The 22,700-nt window shown below is 46.9% G+C and overlaps 4 protein-coding genes across 4 annotated transcripts; 3 read left to right on the forward strand and 1 right to left on the reverse strand.

Moving 5' to 3' along the window:
* Window positions 1–10,620: 10,620 nt before the first annotated feature.
* On the forward strand, window positions 10,621–11,646 carry J7337_013842 (uncharacterized protein; the record flags this gene model as incomplete). Its single annotated transcript, XM_044831317.1, has 2 exons — window positions 10,621–10,927; window positions 10,985–11,646. The coding sequence occupies 2 exons, from the start codon at window positions 10,621–10,623 to the stop codon at window positions 11,644–11,646; spliced, it is 969 nt and encodes a 322-aa protein (XP_044673703.1).
* Window positions 11,647–11,986: 340 nt separating this feature from the next.
* On the forward strand, window positions 11,987–12,580 carry J7337_013843 (uncharacterized protein; the record flags this gene model as incomplete). Its single annotated transcript, XM_044831318.1, has 1 exon — window positions 11,987–12,580. The coding sequence occupies one exon, from the start codon at window positions 11,987–11,989 to the stop codon at window positions 12,578–12,580; it is 594 nt and encodes a 197-aa protein (XP_044673704.1).
* Window positions 12,581–13,630: 1,050 nt separating this feature from the next.
* On the reverse strand, window positions 13,631–15,872 carry J7337_013844 (uncharacterized protein; the record flags this gene model as incomplete). The annotated part of the gene is made up of 2 exons (XM_044831319.1): window positions 13,631–15,260; window positions 15,334–15,872. The coding sequence occupies 2 exons, from the start codon at window positions 15,870–15,872 to the stop codon at window positions 13,631–13,633; spliced, it is 2,169 nt and encodes a 722-aa protein (XP_044673705.1).
* Window positions 15,873–16,893: 1,021 nt separating this feature from the next.
* Window positions 16,894–18,086, forward strand: J7337_013845 (uncharacterized protein; the record flags this gene model as incomplete). The annotated part of the gene is made up of 2 exons (XM_044831320.1): window positions 16,894–17,361; window positions 17,418–18,086. The coding sequence occupies 2 exons, from the start codon at window positions 16,894–16,896 to the stop codon at window positions 18,084–18,086; spliced, it is 1,137 nt and encodes a 378-aa protein (XP_044673706.1).
* Between the last annotated feature and the right edge of the window lie 4,614 nt (window positions 18,087–22,700).

Here is a 22,700-nt window from a genome sequence, read left to right on the forward strand (position 1 = left end):
GTCAAGATTGTCGCCAGGCGTGCCAGTTTGACAGCATTTTCCTCGTCCAACCTGCTCCAAGTGACATTTTCACTCAAGATTCTACCGGCATTACGCGACATACTGTAGATACGCGAGGGTTTTTCACAAGTCCGATGATTGTAGAGGTACAGTTGACGGCTGATGGGCAGAGGTTGGCAGTCGCTATAGGTTTCGACCCTGTTATAATATCAGTAGGCACCCTCCATCTCTTGAATAAAGATCAAACCAATTAACCACCGTCAACACAGACTGATCTAGCCGACCTCATGTTGGACACCTACATTACTATCTTGGGCAACCTCTTTCAATCGCCTCAGGACGCATCGCTTCGGAACATAGCTGCGCTTTCTTCAAGGCACAAAACACATATCAGCAGAGTCAATGGCAACCGAACTGAAGCAGTGCAAGCTTGTATTCATGATCTCGTGATCGCTGCATCACGCAATACCTAACTATGAGAACTCAAATAGTAAGACATGCGGAAACTAGACAACTCCTTCAGGTTGTTCTCCACAAAGAATACGAGGCCCCATGGTCTGTCTTCCTTACCGGTGATCTAGATTCGGCCTTGGAGCAAGAAAAGAGGTGCCATTGGATGCATTCTGGCCTGGGCGAGCCCTTGCAGAGGGTATCGGTAGTCCAAAATACTTGGGTCCTACTCATCTTATCTGGTCGCTGAATCACGTGGCTTATGACGCGTGGAGCCTCGGGATGATGTTGAAATCTGTTGGTCAAAGCCATGTTGACTCGCAAGACCTACCACGGCATTATCTGCCTTTCAGCAAACTCACAAGGCACGTCTCCAGTCTACGTAATGCAGATTCAGATTCTCAAAGGTTTTGGCAGAATTACCTTGTAGGCATTGGTCCACAAGCATTGCTATTCAAATATCCATCTATCAAAGATCCTCGTCAGGACCGGCTCGCAGTATATCAGGTCTCGTTTCCCAAACGCGAAGGCAAGAGCTCAACGGCACTCATCACGGCTGCATGGATCCTCTTGCTAGCTCAGATCACCCGCCGGAAAGACATCACTATCGCATATCTCGTCACAGGACGAACACTTCCACTTGGGGGAATAGACACGTGCCCTGGCCCACTCATTTCGAAGCGGCCTCTTCGCATCCAGCTGCCAGATGAGTCTCTGGGCATGGCGCTGTTGCTGACTTGGTAAGTACTCAAACCATACATGTGATGCTATATAAACACGGTATCCTTAATATAAAACCAGATATAGTAGAAGATATAATATTAATAAAATAAGTACTTTTAGTAATAAGAATAGCTATACTTCTAAAATAAATAAGCACTCTAGAGCCGAGAAGCCTAACTAGTGGCAATAGGGTAGGTGCTATAAGGGTTCTGCTGCTATTTTCTTGCAGTAAAATACGTCACGTGACTTGAAATACTGCAAGTAGCTTGCAGTATTTCTGTTTTCTATACTTTATCATAATAATACCTAAGCCTTTAACATTCTAACTAATATTATAAGATATTAAATTACTAAAGATACTTTATAAAGCCTTTTAATATACTATTAATATAATTTAAATTTAAAAAGTAATTATATTATTCTTTAATATTACTAATTAAAACTATACTCTTTAATACTAATACTAATCTATATAATATAAAATAAATCTAGACTAGGTAAATGTCTTAATTATACTTACTAAGTTGTCCTTATATTACTTGTCTTATAGAAGAGAAAACTACAGCTTATAGTAAGGACACTACTCGTGAGAGCGGCAGCTACTACAACAACCTCGGTGGCTTTACAGCTTGATCTCCTTGGCGCACTCCTGCCTATTGGTGGTTTAGCAATGATGATTCTTCCTGCAACCATCACAGGCCGATGCAGAAAAGTAAACAAGCAGTAGAACTCCTGCTACCTACTGAGTGACGTACTCATGCCACACAACTTACTTAGCACTAATTACCGTAGAAGGAGATAAGACTATTATAAAACGCGTCAAGGCTGCATGCGAGTGCAATCTGCGACATGACCTCAAGGCGTCGGTCCTCAAGAATCCGGAATAGGCGACCGCAAGACGTAACGCAATATCGTTCTTAGGGTTGTATCATCATTGAACAAGTGTGCAGATAAAGTGTTATAGGAGGGAGATTCGTTGTCTCAAACGTTGAGATTCAACGTGGTTAGCCATCTTCAGTATCTATAAAGCGAGTTTGAAATGTGTTAGATAATACGCGCCGCTGCTATTGCGCGATCCTGCAGCAGTAGATGGAAGCTGGGCAGGCTGTACAGGGGTCATACCGCCACCAGACACAAACGATTGTGTCTGTAGGCGATTCAGTGGAAAAAAGAACCCGAATAGCCGAAGCCCTTCTCGCCGGTGCAGAGAGGTACGGGGACATCTGACGAGTGGTTGTTCAAACTCCAACACAACGCACTTCATATCCTGCGCAATGTCGCGTTCCATACCCACCATACAAGCCCCTCCTGAACAACGCAAAGCAGAGGCAGACACCAAGGCTAAGGCCGAGAGGAAGCTCGTCTGAAGTACGAGGCCGAAATGGAGGCTGCGTTACCCACAGGACGTTCCACGAACTCTTAGTAAGAGGGGAGGGGAGCTTCCATCCCATTTCTTGTTCTTGTCAGAGAGTTCAGTTCCTTCGAGTAACTGCCCTAAATCTAATAGTCAGCTCTATCAAGGGCTCATAGGGCAATTGTCAACGTGATGAGGAACACGACTACTGACCAGACAGCATTCTTGGAAACATGTTCAGAATCAAGTGCCCTGGCTTCCGATTACATCGGTCCTTGATATCAACAGTGTGCTTTGGTCAATGATCCGCTTAACACAACTAGGTGATTCAGATAGAACGATGAGATGAGGCTCAGCAAATTTCTCAGCCCACCTTTGCACAAGTCACCAGATCTTGAGACTGTACCAGGCTTGGTAGGGCATATTGGAAAGCGACTTTGTGAGCACAAAATTGGTTACCTTTCTAGCGCACAGCAGGCGCAAATAACCGCGCCAGCGTAATGATGTCGACCGTTAGTCTAGAAGAGTCTTTCACCTGAAGTCTCAGGTATCCCCAAAGCCATGAGCCGACTCGTCATGAGGTTCTGAAGAGCAGCCATTCCTGAGCTACGAAGAGAATAAGGATAGGAGATCTCTGAGTTAGAAACGTGAAGATCGCCCTGACCTGAAGAAGGTTTATAGGCAAGAGTGATGCAGGGTAAGTTGGATGGTGGGCCTGAGAAGTCCTGACGAACTGAGACTGTCGCGGCTGAACATATCACCTAAAGCGTTTAACCGCTAATCCTCTGTGAGTGACCTCGCTTAGTCTGAGGGATAATATACTCTATCTGGCTTACACGGGGCGTTTGAGACTGCCGAGTCTGCTTCCTGTATATGTGCAACTTGTATCCACCACACCAAGCTGTGTAGCTCACTATGGACTGGGAAAACACTTAGACAGACAAGCAATACAGGCCGCATAGCAAGGCCAAGCTCCCGTCCATTCCACATAACCATAACGCAAGCTACAGGAGAAACAGACCATCCTAGTACCTATATCTTTGCAGCCAAGCTCTGCTCTTTGTTACTTTCCTCTTAATACAAGCTTGGATGCTATAGAAATCTGGTATCCCTTCGACAATGATTCCAGTTCAGTCGGACAAGTCTTCTTTTCATCAAAGGATTTAAAGAGATAAAAGGTCAAGACAACCATATAGAGATTGTTGGCTCCATCGATGCTTGTAACTGATTCCGTTTCTGGTGTCAAGTACGATAAAATGATCCTGGAAATAGATCCAATATTTCACCAAGAAGCCACAGGGGTTTGTTATGTCTTCTACATACATGTTTTGAGCTGATTGATAAAGGATAGGAATGTTATCGCTATTTCTTCTTCTTCTTCAGCAAGTCTTTTATTAAGAGAGAGCTCATCGTAATCGATCTCCATGTCCCTCTAATCAGTAACATAAGGATCACATAGCCTTTGTCGCTTGCTCATAAACGAAAAATCCCCACGCCATTCCACAATTAGTATAATTGATTTGAGCGGAGTTCTCTGGGCCGCTCACCAAGGTATTTTTAAGTCGTCTAGACAGCGGCTGGTATTGTTTAATGTTTGGATGAGGAGCTGTTGGTGTAGATGCGCCGCTATTATTCTCTTGGTTTGCATTTGAGGATTAATCTAATCATCTTTATTTGTCCTTTACTTCTACACCGCTTCTCGGGTCAGTCTTTGTCATTGAGGATCTCGAGTTAAATTCTTTCCACCGATGAGCCCTCAAAGCCTAGCTACGCATATACGAATGACGACAGCCTGGTCATTTCGTCCATGATGAGCCGTCGGTCGGGCTGCGAACCCACCCCATTGGCGTTACAGCGTTCAGTGGAACTGTAGATCTCTACCGATGAAGGCTAGATGGCCATTCTGAGAGACAAACAGATGTTGGTGTCGCTGGTTATTTAAACCGGAATGTAATGCAGTCTGTTCGGCGGCTAGAGCTCCCGGGCTTCAAGCATCGCTCCGTACGGAAACCTAACGTATAGTAGGTAAGCCGACGTCAGTGTGGCGAGAAGGACGAAGAAGGGGCAAACTCCTTGATTAGATCAATTAGAATCATCCGTACGGAGAAAAAGTAGGACTTTTTTCACAATATCTGTCTTCATAGCTACATCCAACAAGCTCTCTAATACATAACATAAGCGCCGGATAAGGTCGTCCGAGAGCCTGTTCTATTCCTTGAATTCGATAGCCTTAAAAATTTCATCTTTTTTATCTTTAATAGCCCTAAAGCTATCCTCTTTCCTAAGAGTCTATTAATAATCCTTAATATTATTAAAGTTAAGAGGAATTCTATTAATATACTACTACTAGAATTTATCTAGATCTATTATATAAATAAGCTTTTATTTAGGTATATATATTACTATATTACTTTATTATTATCTTATATTTAGTTATCTTAAAAGATATATTAAAGCTTCTTATAGCCTATAATAGTAAGAAAATAAGTTATTTTTTATGTTTTAATAATATTAGTATTTTACTATAGCTATTAGTTAGTTATTATAGTATTAATATCTAAGTTATAGGCTTAAAGTGTTATTTATAGTTAAGATTTGTAGCTATAAGCTTATTCCAGCAGAGAGAACCTAGCGTAACATGAGCTGATGAGGTTCTACACGCCTATCCTTTGGGCGTATTAGTCGTGGCAAGTCAGATGAAGTCTTTCAAGTCTATTCGGTGCGTTAAGTGAATTCCTGGTTTCAACGGTGGACAACTTGAAATTAGGTGACGGATTCTTAAGATCCAGAAGCTGTCAATGCATTCATGCATTGAACAGGACAAGATCCATCGAAAAGAACCTTCATGATACTTTGGAAGATTTGCTTGCTAAGTAGGATGGGTCATAACTCAAATTTGAGACTTCGTGTTTCTCCTTGAAATAATGCTGTTGTGTATACTTAATGACTCGCTGGCAAGGTCGACGTAGGAACCGTCAAGGGCTTTCCACTTCAGCAGTGGCCATTCTGAACCACTTGGAAACCGAGACCTCTTACTTCCGACTCGACGACCTTTCGTTGCTGTCTTCCTATCGGCAGAGCCAATTCTATCGCCCTTGGACTGATGGTCCTATTTACAGTCAGGCCATTGAGACCACATTGCCTACAGATGTTGACACGTTGGATGTGCCTGTCGGAGCCGCAATAAATGATCTGGTTGATGAATATGACATAGGTAAGGGTTTTGAATAGTGGTGTATTGTGTGTACTATGTGCATCGTGGTGAAAACCTTTATTTCACTTTCTCAACGATAAGGAATTCAGGGGGTATTCCTGGATTTCTATTCATCTTTGGGTTCCCAGCTCAAAACTTGTTCCCTTTTGTTCTTAAACTTTACATAGTGCGGACCTTCGAGTCGCAGGAGTTGGCGGCATAAATTCTCACCACTCAGCGCATCCGCAAGGCCACCAATGGCTAACGGGTCCGCGTTGGAGATACCTTCAGCTCAGCCATGGAATCTCGTTGGCGAGTTCATATTGTGCGTCCTCGCCTCGTTTGGTTGAGTTGCCTTGTATTCGATCAGTGAGCTGCACGTAACCCTGTGTCCCGCTTTCGTAATGTCTTCCAAGCTGTAACTGATCTGATCCCACGAGAGATGTTGGGAATTGCTCGGTCGATGGCTTCAACCGCTTTCTGTTCAACGTCTTCCGTACAAGGTATTGCCGCCATGTTTTTATAGATAGCTTCGGAGCAGTCTTCTTCTTAGCCCTTACAGGAGAGATTGTATTGCTCATATTCAGAATGTAACAGGTCCCATCAAGGACTGTTAACAAGGCGACCTCGCACAAAGGTCAAGCTCAATGTCCTCTGAAGGGCTCTTGAGATAACCCTAGACACCACCTTAAGAACTTAGAAATACCTTGTTAACTACTTAATTACATAAGGCCAACATTATATCATATTGCTCTTAGAATCGAAAACGCAAGGGGGCTTTAAATTACTACAATAACTTAAACTAGTGTCCCTGACCTACAAGCGCGAGAAGTAGAAGGGAAGTTTGGGTGGAAGTATCCTAGACGTCTTACATCCATTCCTTGGATTCCATGATACAGTCTATGATATAGTGGTTCCATTCGAACCTATCGCTTTAAGATATTCCAAAACCTCCAGATGATGTAAGTGCCATAGACAATCAGACAGAGAGAAGCAACATAGCCGATATCCAAGCGATACAATGCAGTCACATAGCAAAACATGAACCAGACGATGGCTAAAGCGACGTGGGTAAGCAATTCGGTCGCCGATACCTTGCGATGCCCTTTGCATTGAGAAGCCTGGTTGCGAGACGTAGCGGTGTTAAATTGGAAGTTGTTGTGATAACGCCTGTTGGCTGCACCAAACCCAAACAGGGGCGAAGTTGGGCTGTGATAGAAGTCGCCATCTCTGTCGCATTCATCTATCAAAGTTGGGTTTGCGCTCGGTAAGTGAGAGTATCTGGTCTTACCAACGAAGCGAACCATCCTTTCAGTTGGCTTTCGACTGATATTGGTGATTGATATGTGAAGGTGAACTATGAAACGTTAGTATTCTGATGGAGAAGGTAGAGTAGAAGGTAAGAAATACAAACATTGTAGCAGGGCTTCTGTGTCAAGATAGAGAAAGATATCGTGCGATGAGAGATTGGAGGCTCGACATGTTGGAGTGGAGGGATAGGTTGGTGTATATGAGAGAAAGAGAAACAGAAGACTTGGGGTTGACTTTTCAATGTGCAACCGTCCGTTATCCTGTATTGTTGCATAACAGCCTTTTCTGAAAGAACCTTGCAAGAGTTGCAAGATTTTGAGCCACACTGACATGTACTTTGCATGGAATTTGACAGTTTCTTTGTGGCTGAATCCCTGTTCTCACTCAGCCCCAGGACTAACAAACACACTCACAAAGCCACTCTGTGATACAGGGTATAGCATTTAATCATTTATCGGCTTTCTTATAAAAGAGACCCATGTCGCTTTACCCCCTTTTCTACCATGACGGTGGTTAGAGTCAAGAGAATACGCTGGCCAACGACAGAAGACAGATGTTTCTCTTCTTCAAGCAGAGCATCCACTTAGTTATCCAGCACGACGGATCAACAATACGACGACCATCCTTCACGAAACGAAAGCAATGCTAAGTTCATCAACATGGTTGGGAGAACTGGTTAAGGAGATTGCAGTGTTCTGTTATCGTATCTGGAAGTGGCAGCGCTCCCTTGCTGTTGGCTATCATGCCTTGCATCATGGAATAATCATGCTTTCTTGGTAATGGCTCATCTTATGGATGTCTATAGAATACAGTGCCTTCGTACATATTAGTGACAGGGAAGCGTGCGGTTATGAATGGGACTAGTCTGGGCTACTCGTAATTGCTTTTTCTATCCATGTTTCCTGTCTTCTGACATGGCTCACCTCCATCCAATTGTCAAGGGGTTCAGTTAATTACAGATACGACATATTCAAGCCGTGTCTGGATGAGAGGTTGAAGCTACCAAAGTTTTCCTTCTCATACTTTGCGAGTTATATCGTAACTACAACCAACAACTGCACACTAGCAAAGCCACCCAAATGCCAAGGCCAAGGATTGCACCAACGGCTATCATAAGCTCTTCCAACCCCTCGTCTATTCCAGGACCCTTCAAGTAGATGCTACAGACGGGGAAACTTTTCATCTGTAGGTCGAGCATGACGCCGAGCGCCGTGTCGACTTAAGCAGTAATGAACGTGTTGATTGCGCTGTTTAGAGCCGGTGCGGTTGCTTCCGAATGGTCGCGAGACCTCCGGATTCCACATGCCTTTAAGCCACTCGGATGTCTCACACTGCCACTTCCTTTTTCAATCAGCGGATATGTCGAACCGTAGCAAGCAGGAGATTAAGCCTACGAGCGAGTACGAAGCCCATCATAACCATAAGCATGGTAATAGGCATGAATAAGGGACTAATGAGGAAGAAATCACTGTTATGAAGCGCCACGCGGCGGAGATTGAAGTGGATGGCAAGAAGCTTTGCGAAATGCAAATGACGCTGGAGTAACAATCTGTAGACCTTGTTGATAATATGGAATTTGTTGAGGCGTGTGGTATCCTTGTCGGAAATGCCAATAGATAGCAGGGCTTGTTGGATTTCTGGGGCGAGAGACTGGGGATATAGCAATCTTCTAATGTCGTTGGGCGCTTACTGCATCAAAATCTGTAATGCAACAGGTTGATTAGAGAATAGGAACCTGCTCTCTATTGAGATTGATGAGTATGGGTGAGTTATGACGCACCTTGCACAAATCTTGTATCTGAGAACGACTGGCAGTTATCAACTGTCGTTATGGGGAGGGATATATTAGCTTCTATGATGATCATTGTTGATTTATATTAGGACCTGTAGTTCTCGACTTCTTCTTGTCTACTTACTCATTAATGCTTATATTGTTCATATTGACTAAGGCCTCTGCCGACGTCTCCCCGAAGTCTTGATCTTTATGTACTTGATAAGGGCCGAGTTCTCACCAATATCACTTACCTCCTACACTGGCTAGGCTCTATGTTAACATAGCGCTAGCTGTAATGGATAAAAGCGCATTTAGCTTCCATTATGGCAATGACTATATACACGAAATCGTCTCCCTATACAAAACCTTTTCTCCATGTTGCTTAGCTACGCCGTGGCAGTGACAGACTTATCCATTACTGAAGCGGTTGTATCTGTGGTGCTGTGAGTTGAGATCATGCTGCTCTCGGCGTTGCACTTGGCGTTCCCGGTTGTTCTCCACGCTTAAGGCCATGAATTTCGCCAGGACGATCTCTACAGGGACCAAGCCTACCATTCTATAGTCTGCGAAATCTTATCGTTCTCTATGGAAATGTTGCACTTGGAACCGCTTGTCTCAGGGCGGTAGCGGGCATTAGACACCAGTGACATTTCTGTTGAATAGAATTCAGCTGAAACCTTGGCTTGTGCTGGGCTTATTGTTGTTGCTATTGTAAATACCAATGGGTTGAAGGATCCAACTTGAGTGAGACATTTCGTGGTATCACTTGATGCAGGGTTGCACTCATTGCATGTTGCGTTGTATCTGGGCCAGATATGGGAATGATGCCATACTACCACTCTGGAAGATTTTGCGGTGAGCCCGCCTATCTCGGATGCCTGCATCAATAGTCTCTAAGCTAGTATAAATTACTGTTTGGTTAGTGCAGTATGCTCAAGCTAAGCATTGTTCATGGTTATGCTAACCAACACGGAAAAGAGGAGGGAATCCCCAATGCCTGGTATATGTTAACTGACTGACATGCAGTAATTGCAGTGAGGACATACTTGGTAAAGGACATATACATTAGTCCCGGAACATTAGGGGGAGCTCTATTCAAATCAAGCTAGGGTGTCACCTAAGTTACAATAGCGCGTTATATGACGGCAACGTGATAAGGATATGGGTGTTTAGTCTGTTGTGTCAGGGGCACGGCATTTTGACATCTTAACGGTTAAATCAACTACCGAGAGGCAAAAGGCTACAGTGATGAGACCTTTATTATAGATACGTATATCAGTATGAATTAATGTAATCGCTAACTCAAAGATATCATGCCAAATATAAACTACTTATCTTCTCTTCTTTTTTTTTCTCCAAAGCATTTGTGGCTCTGAGCTAACTAACGCTTCCGCTAACATTGTTGCACAATGCCCCTTATCATATCTGACAGACAAGCGAAACCACATAATTTTCTTCCTTACCTACTATAAAGTGACTGTATAAGTTACTTTTTGACGACGATAACTAAGGCGGCAAGTAAACAGAATGAGTGAACTAAACTGGCAAGCAGATAGCTTGGGTCTTTGGGCGTATTGTTCTTTGTCTCCCTGCCGTCTCGTCGGTTTTGTCTTTCTCCCTTCATCATTCTTGCAGCGTTGGACTTTTTTGAATTGCGTGACGGAAGATATTGTTTACTTACCTGGTCTTGAAGCTTTCTCTGAGGTAAGTACATCTAACTTGACCTTGTTATCTATATACCCCGCTAACCTTCTCTGTGCCTAGAATTTATCTTGTTGTTTGTTCTTTGTTGGTTCCTTGCCCTTCTTTATAGCTATGGAGTTTGACGATTTTCTCGAATTCCCTGGTAGAGTGGCAGTCGCTGTACAAGATGCACGTGAGGACCTACTTCAAAAGTTCACAAAGAGCTCTGCCAAGTTCCGTAAAGAATCCAACAACAAGCAGCAATATTCGCCACCCCTGACTCCAGTACTCAAGCGGAAGTTCAGAGATACATCTTTAAACTTCCACTTGAGTCGGGACGAGAATACTGAGCATGCGAGAGTGGAAGCATGGGGCAGATACCTGAAGGAAGAAATCGACAAGACTGTCGAAAAGCTCATCGCTTACATTACTACTATAAGTCATGCCCCACCGACTGAAATGACTAGAGTTTAGGACTCTATTACACCGACTGGAGAGCAGATCGCCATTAATTACCCCTTTCGTGTTGAGAATGGCATGACCGGGACGCCTGCGAGTTCCTCCGCAGCAGACACTAATGCTGCACGAACATTGATTAATATGAGACACTCGGTTATTAATCCTGTAGATGTTGTAGGTGGGGACCTATCTAATGATGAGGGAGATGGCCTGGATGCGCCCGGTGATGAGATGGACGTGGATCAGCTACCTGTGTCTATACTTACAGATGGCAATCGAGACATGAGCGTCTCATCCCAAGTGAACTTGGTTCCAAAGGAAGCCGATAGAGGCAGCCAGGGTCACGACACAAACCCTTCAATTCCTTCTACACCCAGAGCGACTTCCATCATCCCTTCGATCCCTGGCACGAACATCGACAAGAATAACCTTGTCCCCCTTTCGTCTCCTGCCAGCAACAACAGCGATTTGTCCATGCCTCCAACTCCCAGAGCGTTTTTCTCGATCTCGCCTCCCCCTGACACGAACATCGACAACAACAACTCTACCCCTCCTTCACCTGCCACCAATACTATTCCTAGAGTGACTCGCTCGAACTCGCCTCCCGCTCAGGTGGATGACCATCAGCTAAATGCACTCATGACCCGTGCCGGCACAAAAGCCACCAAGATCTGCAAAAAAGCAAAAGGGAAAGGCTAGCAAGGTCTCGAATAAGCCATCAGATATCGACCTCCAGCTCAATCAAAATCAGCTCATGCAAACCAAGGGTACGATCAGAGAACAAGATCCAAAGTGTTTCTTTCCAAACCTGAAGTACTACAGTGAAACTATTATTAACGCAGTAATTTATAAGCACGCAAGTCTCATAACTTCGAGGCTTATAATATACCAATTCGTGGAGCTTATTAGGGTTGGCGAGTTAAGATATCAAGCGTTAATAGGCAAGTTCTCGAAGTTCCATCACATCAATCATTAGAACCGCTTCCACAGAGCTTAGCAAACCAAATTCAACAATCCCTTCAAAAGATCGACATTAGAGATGAATAATAAACTTAGACCTCTTCAAGTACGCCTTGGCCAATTTGATCTGGCCCAGGCTATTGAGGAGCATAAAAAGGTAGGCCGACGACAATTGGCCGACAAACGATTCATCAACGGTATTCTCAAGACGTCCAATTGGGAAAAGAACCGATTCAACGACCAGCGCAAGTACGGGAACAAGTGGCTCGACTACTGTCGATTCACGGACGATGATAGCAAGACAGTATTCGAGCGCGGGTTGCTCTGCTTTACACCGTTGCGTCAATATAAGGCATTGGATGTGTCAACGTGGGACTACCTTAGCTATAAGAGCTCGAAGGAATGGGAGATGTTTGTGAGTCTTCTTGGCTCTGTGCCGAGGGTGGATGTTTTGTGTATTGCTGGCGAAGCTTTTCTTCAAGCGAAGGAGAATAAGGAGCATGTTGAGTTCAACTGGGAAAAAGAGGCTGGCGGAGTTATGGAAAATTGTTGGCTTACGGAAGATGATGACAGAGTTGAGTCGTGGTTGGAGGTTTACCAGTCTGAGTCTGAGCAGGAGGGCAATGAGGATGGTGAGGAGGAGAGTGAGAGTGAGATTGTCGCCATTTCCTAAGCTCAATCTGCTTGCATAGACGCACCAAGTCAGGTCGACAGTACCAGGCTAACTATCCCAGTCAGCGCCGGTCACAAATACTGTACGGGAATAGACCACCTTGTCTTCTTTGGCCGATTTGTTACAATATAACCCACCAAGTTTGGTGGCAGTGCAGTTATTGAGTTAATGATGATGATTCCGTTAGATGGTAAGCAGGTTAACTCAAGTACCAGGGACACAATAATGCTTCTTCTTCCGGCATGCACCCAGATTCAGCTTCGTCAACTCGCTAAGGAAGACTCCCTTATCCCAGACCATCATCGGGTCTTCCTGCACCTTCAAGTTAGCCTTAGAGTTAAGGCCTGGGGCCAGTATATCATCTTAGGCTTCACGAGACTTCTGAGCGTCGACCTTCCTAAGACCGAAAGCGTGTTGAATGTCACACTCGAGGGACTTATCGAATACCCGCATCACCACTCTGCGGAGCACCCGAAGATCTAGTTTCAATACCAGCTGAGCATGATGCTCATCGCAAAGGCCCATGTTGTCCGTGGACACTCACCCACCAATGCCAGTACCTGCTTTTATTACTTCGAGGTGAGTAAGAAACTGGGATTATACGTTTAATGATTCTCCCCGCCCCGTTGTCGTTCTTAGAGTCTGAGTGGTGTTGGTACTCAATTGATGCTGCTCGGGTCAAAAACCTCCAACTGATCAATGCGTTCGTTTCACCGTGCCAGTCAGAAGAATCAGTCAACTGCTGATGCTGTATGGGTAGTGTATCGGTTATCATGTTGATGATTAACACATCAACGGCAACCAAGAACACAACAAAAGGCATACCTGGAATACCAATTCACGCGCAGTCAAGATTCATAGGCCACTCAGATATCTAATCTAAGAAAGGCAACTATCAAGCAGAGGCCAGGAGAACCCATTGTCGGTTAATTCATTACTCATTTCGTCGTTAACATATACTTTCTATCGTAATTCATTGCTGAATAGCATCCATGCAGTAATGACCATAAGACCAGACCAGACCAGACCAGCCAAAACAATCATCTAAGTCTAGCAAGACTTCTTCTCAAGAAAAGCTCCGTGCAGACGATCAAACTTCTTTCGAGTGTATCTAAGAATAAGAATCGATACTACACATTCCCGATACGCGGCTTGGGTGTCCTCATGCAGAAGCCGCTGCTTCTCTTTCAATTCTCGTTCCAAAGCGTCCACGTGAAGTTGTACGGATACTTGGGCTGCGTTCATATGCTGGCTTTCGTTAGCTCCGGGGTCGGTGGACTCGTCGGAGAGTCTTTGACGGATACGGCAAAACTCTTTGAGGGCGTCAAGGCCAGCGTAAGCTGGCATGGCTGACACAGAGCAATCGTTGGTGTGTCCTTGTAGTGCCTGGGTGAGGAGGGTCCGGTGGCGTGAGTGATAGGATTGGGAAGTGGTGTAAAGTATTTCCAAGCCAACCTGCATCTGCTCGAGCGCACAGAGGTCTAGGTTGCATACAGCCGGCAACAGTGATGGGGATTGATCCAAGAGACGGTACGCGTTGCGGCGCTTCCAGAGTCTCATCATGATCGGAAACAGCTGTTGTCCAGATGGTGTCCAGGGGGGAAGGCTTGCTGACTCTGAGGTGAGGAGACCGGAGGTAATATAGGCTCGGTAGGTGGTTGATTCGAACGGCATGCTATCAAGTGCTGGATCGTGTCCTGAGGCAATCTGCTGTGCAAACTTGACAGTGTAAAGGCCGCAGTCAAACGCATTGGGCTGCTGAGTACACTCAACATACGACACGTTGATGTCGTCAATGCCCGTCGCAGCCGCTATGGCATCTTTAACATTGGTCGTAGTGTTATCAACCAAGGTGCGCATTGAATCCAGTACCTCGAGTGTTGCGGGATGTCTCCAGCAGTACAATCTCCAGTGATGAGAAGACCGATCGCATGCGGGGATGAGGACGACGGACTTTGAGCGGAACAGTCCTTGGGATTGGGCGATGCGTTGCTGCTGGGCTGATTCGGGGAAAAGACTGTCCATTACGGCGACGGAGGGGGATGACAAGCGCGAGATTGCGGTATTGACGATGATGTCGTCGAGATCCTGTTCGGGTGAGAGTCGTGTCTTGGAGGAATGGAGGAGCTGTTGGAGAGGAGCCACGACGAGGCGACTTTTCTTGGAGGGCTTCCAAGGGTCAAACTTGATGACCAGACGCTTGTTGGGGGGTATTATCGAGATGTCGGCCTTTCTCTTGGTCGATCGATGGCTGTTGCCGCCCACGGACTCTCCAGCATGCGAACCGTGCAATGGCGAAAAGGCCATCATCTCGAGGTCTCCGTCAAGAGAAGGGCTCCGTGGGTTTTGTGAGATGTCCAAGTCGTAGTCGTCGATTGCGGGAATCTCAGAGAGATCATAGCGACGACCTAACTCTGGGCTCGAGATTGGACCCTGATCGTCGTCGAGGTCAAGGCTAAGACCAGCAGGTGGAGATACGGGAGGCGATGCGGTCGGGGATTTGGGGTTGTTGCGGACTGGGGAGGTTTGTCTTTCGAGGCAAGAGTCGCGTGAGGCTGAACGTTTGGCGGAGGCATGGGCGGAGGCGCGAGCGGAGACTGCTGTCTGGCCTTTACTGTCGTCTTCGGGACCAGAGATCTTGATGGCCTGGCGAGTAGCAGCCCCAGGCCAAATGTCGCTCCTTGAGAGAAGTCAGTCAGCCAAGCAATGCAATGCAATCAAGGTGCCAAGGTAGGAGCCAACTGTACCCAAACCCCTTGAACGTCTCGCGAACCAGCGTCTGTCGGCTCACATCCCTAGATAATGTCGCCAGCTCCCGACATCGATCCTCAGCCTTTTTGCAAAACTCAACAAGTCCGACGTCCGGATGCTTTTCATGTAGAGTCCCAAAGGCGTTGACTACAGTTGTATTGCCTGACTGCTTATCGAGAACGAAAAAGCACACCTCTCTGTCGCTATGGAGGATCTTTGCAATGGATGATAGCCGTGATCGCGGGGAGGATTTGAGGCGCTTGATCTGGTCTTGGTACAGCCGTTGGCAGGCAAAAGAGACGATGCTTTCATGGACATTGATGACGGCCCACGATGCAAAGAGGAACTCGGCGATGCAGTCCGAGGCTTCGGGGAGGACGGAGCTGGTGTTGAATTCGGCTTTGAGGCGATGCCAGGCTTGTAGGATCGGGTCTTTGCTGTTGTCAAGGAGGGAGTCGGCGAAATGGTTGAGCTGGTCGAGAAGTAATGCAAGCCTGTCGCTTCCGTTGCCGCTAGTGCTATCAGAGGCCGCAACACTCATGGTACGTCAAGCGAGGCGAGGGCGCCGCATCGTCGAGTCGCGTCGCGTCAAGGTTGGTGATGTTGGATGCTTCCATTGAGCGGGGAGTTGTGACGTAGGTAGGAACCATTCTCGAAAATGCTGACTAACGCGCGTCACCGGCTAGAAAAATTAAGCTTCAGTGGTGATGCCCTGTAGCTCCCTAAAGCAAGTAAAATCAATGGCTGCATCTCCTGGATCAATATCCACATTCCAGAAGCTCTGACAGTTAAACGTTCGCGAGTGGAATTAGGTTTTGCAGGTTTGCTGTAACAATGCGCGCATTATTATTATGGAGTATAATAATGATCGCGATGCAGTCGCTGGCAAATGAACAGCATGGGCGATCACCACTGTACAGAATTTCGACGCCTGGAATCCATTCTCATGATCGGTCGGGGGCGCTTGTAAAAAAAAAGTCTGTCTGCGCCGTAAAATGTACCGCCTTATAAAAGAGAGTGAGTAGCGCTGATAGAATCTGTGCTCGTAAAGCTTAATCGCCTCGTAAAATGTATTACATCGTAAAAAGAATCCACCACCTCGTAAATTCACCCTATCGTACCCCGTACCCGTAACCTTGGCGAATTCACCTTATCGTAATCGTACCATCATAGAATTCTTGACTGTCTGGCTGATGAAGGTCTGTGTCAGGTGACATTCACTCTCAAAATTCCTCGCTGCTCGACGAACAAACAAACAAGCCTCTCGTCAACTCAACCACCCACGACTCCCTCCTCCTACGAACGCGCACGCGCACGCGCACGCATCACCTGCAAGTCCTGCAACGCCTTGATAACGATTGATGGCGATGGAATCCACCGACGCCGACGCAGAAGAAGCCCAGATCGTGGAGAATCTTCACATCGAGAGCGCGACAGAAAAAATCACGAAGCGCATCGTCACCGCCGCACGCAGGATTCACGATGCCACGAACCAATGGCCTTAGGAAGTCGTCGTTGGCTTCTTGCCTAAGAAACCCTGGAGCTGCTCTCTTACCGAAGAAATGGCGCACCTCTTTGTCGCCACCGTCAAACCTTCAACAGACGCTGATGAAGCTGCTACGCCTACGCCTTCACATACGACCGACGAGATCCGCGAGTCCCTCCTTCGAAGTGCGTGTCGCCGTGACGCAAACAACCCGAATCTCAAACTTGAAGATGTGCGCTATGCTTTGAGCCACTTCAATGTTGGCAAAAAGGCTGTGACGCGTCAGAGCCAAAGTGCGAGGCCTGATAGTGAGAGCATCATCATGGACGGCGAGGAGGAGTCGACGGATACTCAGCTTCAGCCTGAGCCTCAACCCGAGGCACAGACTGTGATAGTGAATGCTCATGGCAAACACCTTGGCTCACCGCTTGTCTCTGTCTCTACCCAGTCTCCCAAGCGAGCTCGGACTGCCAACTCTGAAGGCGCAAGCAGCCTCTTGTTGAACAGCCCACTTGGTCGTCGCACTTCCTCCGTTTCAGTCGTTGTACGTATCGAGTCGAATCGTACGTCCCGTCAGCATCACTAACGCTTGCTTCACAGGCAGACTCACCCCGAACAGCCCCAACCCACATTCCTCACGCGCTTGCCAATATCCCATACATCTGCTCTACCCTCGTCAAGAAGAGCGAAGACGACAGCCTCAGCTGCAGCACCCAGATCGACGAGCTCGCAAAACGCATCTCCACGGGCCAGAGGTCCCTTTCCAACGCCTCCCTCGAGAACACCATCGCGACACTCGCCACCAAGCGCGCCGAGCTCGACGCCCAGCTCATGACCAAGGCGTCCATCGAGAAGGGCAAAGCAATCTTCGATCAGCACAAGCACGAAATGGCCCTCGATCCTGTCGCCATCGATACCACGACGCAGAGCTACAACGCGAGACTCCAAGCATGCGAGCATGACATCGCGCAGCTTCAGCCCGAGGTGACGGCCCTTGAGGATCAGCTTCGCAAAGACGAGGCCAGCAGTTCAGCGCTCCGGAGCCAGATTGAGAATGACACTTTGGAGAAGAACCGACTGGAAGCTTCCTTTCGGGAAATTGGTGACAAGACCAATTACTTGCGTGTCATTGGCAGTCTCGTCGACCTTGGACCCGATGGACTTGCTCGACTGACCAGTGATTTGGCCAAACGGGATATTTCGCTGTTTGATCTTGTGCATCAAATTCAAGGCAATGGCCCTATCGATCCAGACTTGGAGATGAATTGAGAATGTTATGCAGCTATTATTGGTAGTTCGGGTAGTATTCTGTTGATTAGGAATGGAGTGGCCATCAGAACGAATATTGATTCATCGCGGCGCGACACATAGGCGTCGGGCGAGGGGACATGTACATCCAGAGCATCCACATACATAGGTGTTGATAGATTCCCTGTATTTAGAGTAACATCGGTTATCCATATCCAGGCCGTGAACAGTCCTATCCGAATAACTTGTCAGTACAATGAATTGAATTGAGATGCGGTGACAAGCGCATCCCGGACCAATCACAAGAAAATTCACAGCTTTCAACATCTCACTGACCAAGCTCAATGAGCATCAGCTGTTTGCCAGGACTCATTCTCGATCAGTAGAGTAACCGGAGTGCCTGGAGAAAACCTCGTTGGCACTCAGCTAAGAAATTCGATGAGAAATCTAAGTTGGCGTCTTGTTGCCCAACGTGAGTCGTCAGTCAAGACAGTTGCGTTACAGTACCCTATGATCGTGTGCGTTTTCCAATACGTAGGGCTATGTCATAATGCGGTTGAATGCTACGACAGACCAATTCTATGACGGTAGACTTTTATGATGTTAGATTTCTACGAGGGGGCCGATTTCTACGAGTATGCGATTTTTACGAAGGGGCGATATTTACGAGTATGCGATTTCTACGACAGGGCGATTTTACGAGACGCTTTTACGAGACGCTTTTACGAGACGCTTTTACGAGTCCAGCCTGTCTTCAGAGTCACCTACCATGCTGTCACTACTACTGCCACAACATGTTCGCTGTGCGGACACATTGATACTATTCTATCTATAAGACACCTCATAGCTCCCCCGTTGACTCTAGTGTATAACTCCCACCTCCAGAACGTTGCCGTTTTGTGGTGCCGACCCACCATTCAGACATGGGTCGGCTGCGTGGCTGTTGGATCTCTCTGGAACATGTTGCATGATGAAGGAAGTGCTTCTCAAGATGTCCCGTATAAGCCAGTGAAGAAGCAATCGGCGGCTTTATTAGATTTCTTGATCGAGACATGTGACGTTGGGGTCATATGTAAAAGCTTTAATACGCTACTACTAAATTCCCGGACATAATGCGGGGTGACTGGCAATTTCCTGCCTGTGCTTCAACGTAATGGTATGGCAGGCTTTCATTTGGAACTGGGTCAGAGTTTCTGTCTAGAACTACAAGTTGATTATTCCAAATCGGTTAATCTTGAGAGAGATTCGGAATGGGAAAAAAACGGGTTGCGCAGATAATGTGATTCTGAGCGAATGAGTGGCTGGCAGGTTGAAAAGAACAAGAACTGACGAATGCCTCCCAACCCTTAAATATCGCAAAAGTGCAGAGACTCAGCATAGGGGGAGTAAGAGAAAATACAGCCTGCTCACGCGCAAAACCCTTCCAAAGCCATCCGCTACCAGAAACACAAAATCTGCATTCGTATCTGTCGCCTCTGGTGTGGCTTGTTGCCAAGGAAGTCCTGCAAGCGTACCAGATGTAGCAATTTGATACCACATAGTTGAAGACTAGTAAAGTCGAACTTCAAGGGCTAACTATTTATCATACCATTTCCTCGGAACTCTAGAGGAACATCGCCAAACGTTCCCCTTGGGCCTTGTAGTCAGCCAGTACGAAGCCAGGGACGACAGGCTGTCCGCGCCGAGTGCATTTCCCGGATAGGAACTTGTAGCAGGAGTTGGCTGGATCGAATACATGCGTGATGGGCCGGATGAGTAAAGTACCTGCTGGGAGTGTCAGGAGTATTATATCTTTTTGTCTCTCGTGACTCCAACAATACACCTAGTGGCGGACCGAAGTGTATAGTAGCATCGTCAGCGAGATAATAGCCTGGGAACTTTATGTTAGGGATAAGGTCCAATGCCGTGAACTCGGCTCCATTACAACTCTCAGCAGCATAGGCATTCTTGTTGATAACAACAGACATACCCTGGGCGTAGAAGAATACTTCCAGGATCTCAAAGTAGGAGCTAGCCCAGACCATCAGGCAGGGCGACAACTCCAGCTGTAAAAGGTTCCGGCTACATCAGCTATATGTCGAGACAAAGATGGAGATATGCTTGGCGTGAAAGCGGGCCCAATCTGCCAGGGCTTCCACATTGAGAGCCCATCTGTTACAGTTAAGCGGTGTTATGGCATGCAAGCCAGCCTTGAAGGTGATCTGGGATCAGCCACGAGCCGGTAGTTGAGCAGGTCAAAGTCCTTCCTCGTCTGTGTTCCGGCCTGTACTGTATCCGAGAGAGCGTCCAGCTGTGGTATATCCTAGGCGCGGACTTGCTCCTAGAGAAGGATGACTGCCTTAATCATCAGCCAGAGGTCATGACCACTATGGTGGGCAATGGCTACCTGTCCTGAAAAGGTCGTGTAAGCCGGATTCATCATCTGGTCCACCAGGAGACTCTTCTCAAGCACAGGGGAGTACTGATAGAAATCACACATCAAGAGCACGACGGTAATACCGCCGAGCAAATTATCGGGGCAGCTGCGGAGGGCCTGGAGGCGACAGGTGGTCCGGAACAAAGTGGCCCCTCTGAGCATGCTGACTTGGTCAATCACAGGTACCAACTTCTGCTTCTAACTCCATTTCCTCGCTTCCGAGAAGACTGGTGACTCTACGCTATTGCTAGAATGGTGAGTATCCAGTCCACAAGCCGATTTGAGCAGCCGCACCGCCGGACATGCTGGTCATGGAGTTGATGCAGCTGGCCTCTAGCCATAAAATACGGTCCACAAAGGATCGACGGTCCTGGACTTTTTATCACCACCTGTGCCACCAATATATTCAACGTTCTGACCGCCAGAGTCTGAATAGTCGACGTACATGTCCAAGAACTGACAAATAAGCTGTATTGCCATACTCTATAGACCGTTGAGTGTATACGCGGAGGTGGCCTTAAGTCCTAGCTCCCAAAACCTCGGACGGGACCCAGTGAAACAAGTATTCGATGATTCCGTGACTGTGGGGTTTGCAAATGTCTCGCAATGTGAATGTCTGTATCGCATTGTCGAACAAGCATATCGTCAATGTCGGCGTTCTTAAGGGAGGATCTGCCACCATGCATAGCACCCTCCATCCCGTGAAACATCTGCAAATGCAGAAGATCCTGAGCCTTCACCGCAGCCTGAGCTTCATTGGCAGATGGAACGGAGCATTTACTCAACACGCTGTGCTGGCAATCGCGAATTTGCGGATGGAAACCGTCGTGATGTTGAATAAAATGGCGGCGCTCTTCTATCGGGTTCTCCAGCTCAACGTCTTATCCGAGACCTTGCAAGACCGAAGAATTCTTTGTTGTCTCGGGAGTGAGTATAGCATTTTGAAGAGGGAGATGGCTGTATAGTTCTGGTAATTTTCTGCCATAGTTGGCTCATCATTACAGTTACTTTCCCCTGGAGAAAATTCTATGTCTACCGTAGTATCACTGCCTTCTAACCGGTTGGCTCAGAGCCGAGTATCCTTACGTGCACCCTTGGCCGGCTTTTTGAGGAGAGAGATGTTCACGATGTGGGATCCAAAGCTAGGAGACTTGTTATTTGCGGAGTGGATTTCGGAGAGGAATTTCTCCTATGGTATGAATAAGGCTAGGTGGAGAACAGAAATCCTACACAGACTGTGAGGGCAGCTTTGGGGACGAGTGAAGCAGGTGGGGAAAAATATGATTTGAAGTATACTGGGTCGTCGTCCATTGAATCATCGCTGATAAGTCCTTGAACACTGCGTATCCGGCGGGCCGAGGAAGCTTTTGAATCCATTCGTGATGTTCCGGGAGCGCCTGTAGCGCAATATGGACTTCATCCTCTTCTCGGCCACGACGGCGCTCCACGATGATCGTAGACATATAGTCGTAGAGGGACGTATCTCTCAATAGGCGTTCAGATAGAGTAGATTCCGGTCATTTCGCCGAATCTGCACTGTTTCCGATAGCTCTTCGGCGTCGATTTGCGTACCGTTTTACCCTCATTTACCTTGTTGCTTGCTTTTGTGGGAGTCTCCAGTTTGGCGCTAAGACCTTGGATTTGTAAGGACAGTTTGTCAAGGCTATTGCCTCCGTGCTTTAAGCTTGACTTGAGTTGAGATGTTCGATTTTCCAAGTGTTGAGAGTTCTGATAGGATCTGCTGCGGCACTTCTCCATTGAGTGTTTTGACGCCTCTGAGAACTTGAGTGAGGACACATATGTGTGCCGGCTATGGAGGAGAAACCTTGGGACGACGACTTCTCTGTACCTCGTGATGATGGATGCAATCTAGCAAGCTATAAGCTAGGAAACCCCAAGGAGGAACCCCTCTGAATTAGGGAAGACACGGCACAAGCCTGCGAGTCTCTGGCAGAGGGTGCAACGCCCTTAAGTGGTATGTGGTTCAGATCCTGCTCAAGTAGTACTCTTGCTCAAAACGCGTCCCGTTTATCATCCCAGTGTCCCGTGTCACACCACGAACAACGAGTTCCAGGTAGCACGGTTCTTCTCTCTAGCTGTTTCTAGACTGGCTGGTTTATCAATATCTGCATAAGCTAATTGGGTATCTTGTAGAAAATACAGAAACACATAAAGGAATTCACAAAACTCCATGCTACCCACTAATGGTTGAAGCACAA

This window comes from Fusarium musae, chromosome 12, assembly GCF_019915245.1.
Source record: "Fusarium musae strain F31 chromosome 12, whole genome shotgun sequence".
NCBI classification, from domain to species: Eukaryota; Fungi; Ascomycota; class Sordariomycetes; order Hypocreales; family Nectriaceae; genus Fusarium; species Fusarium musae.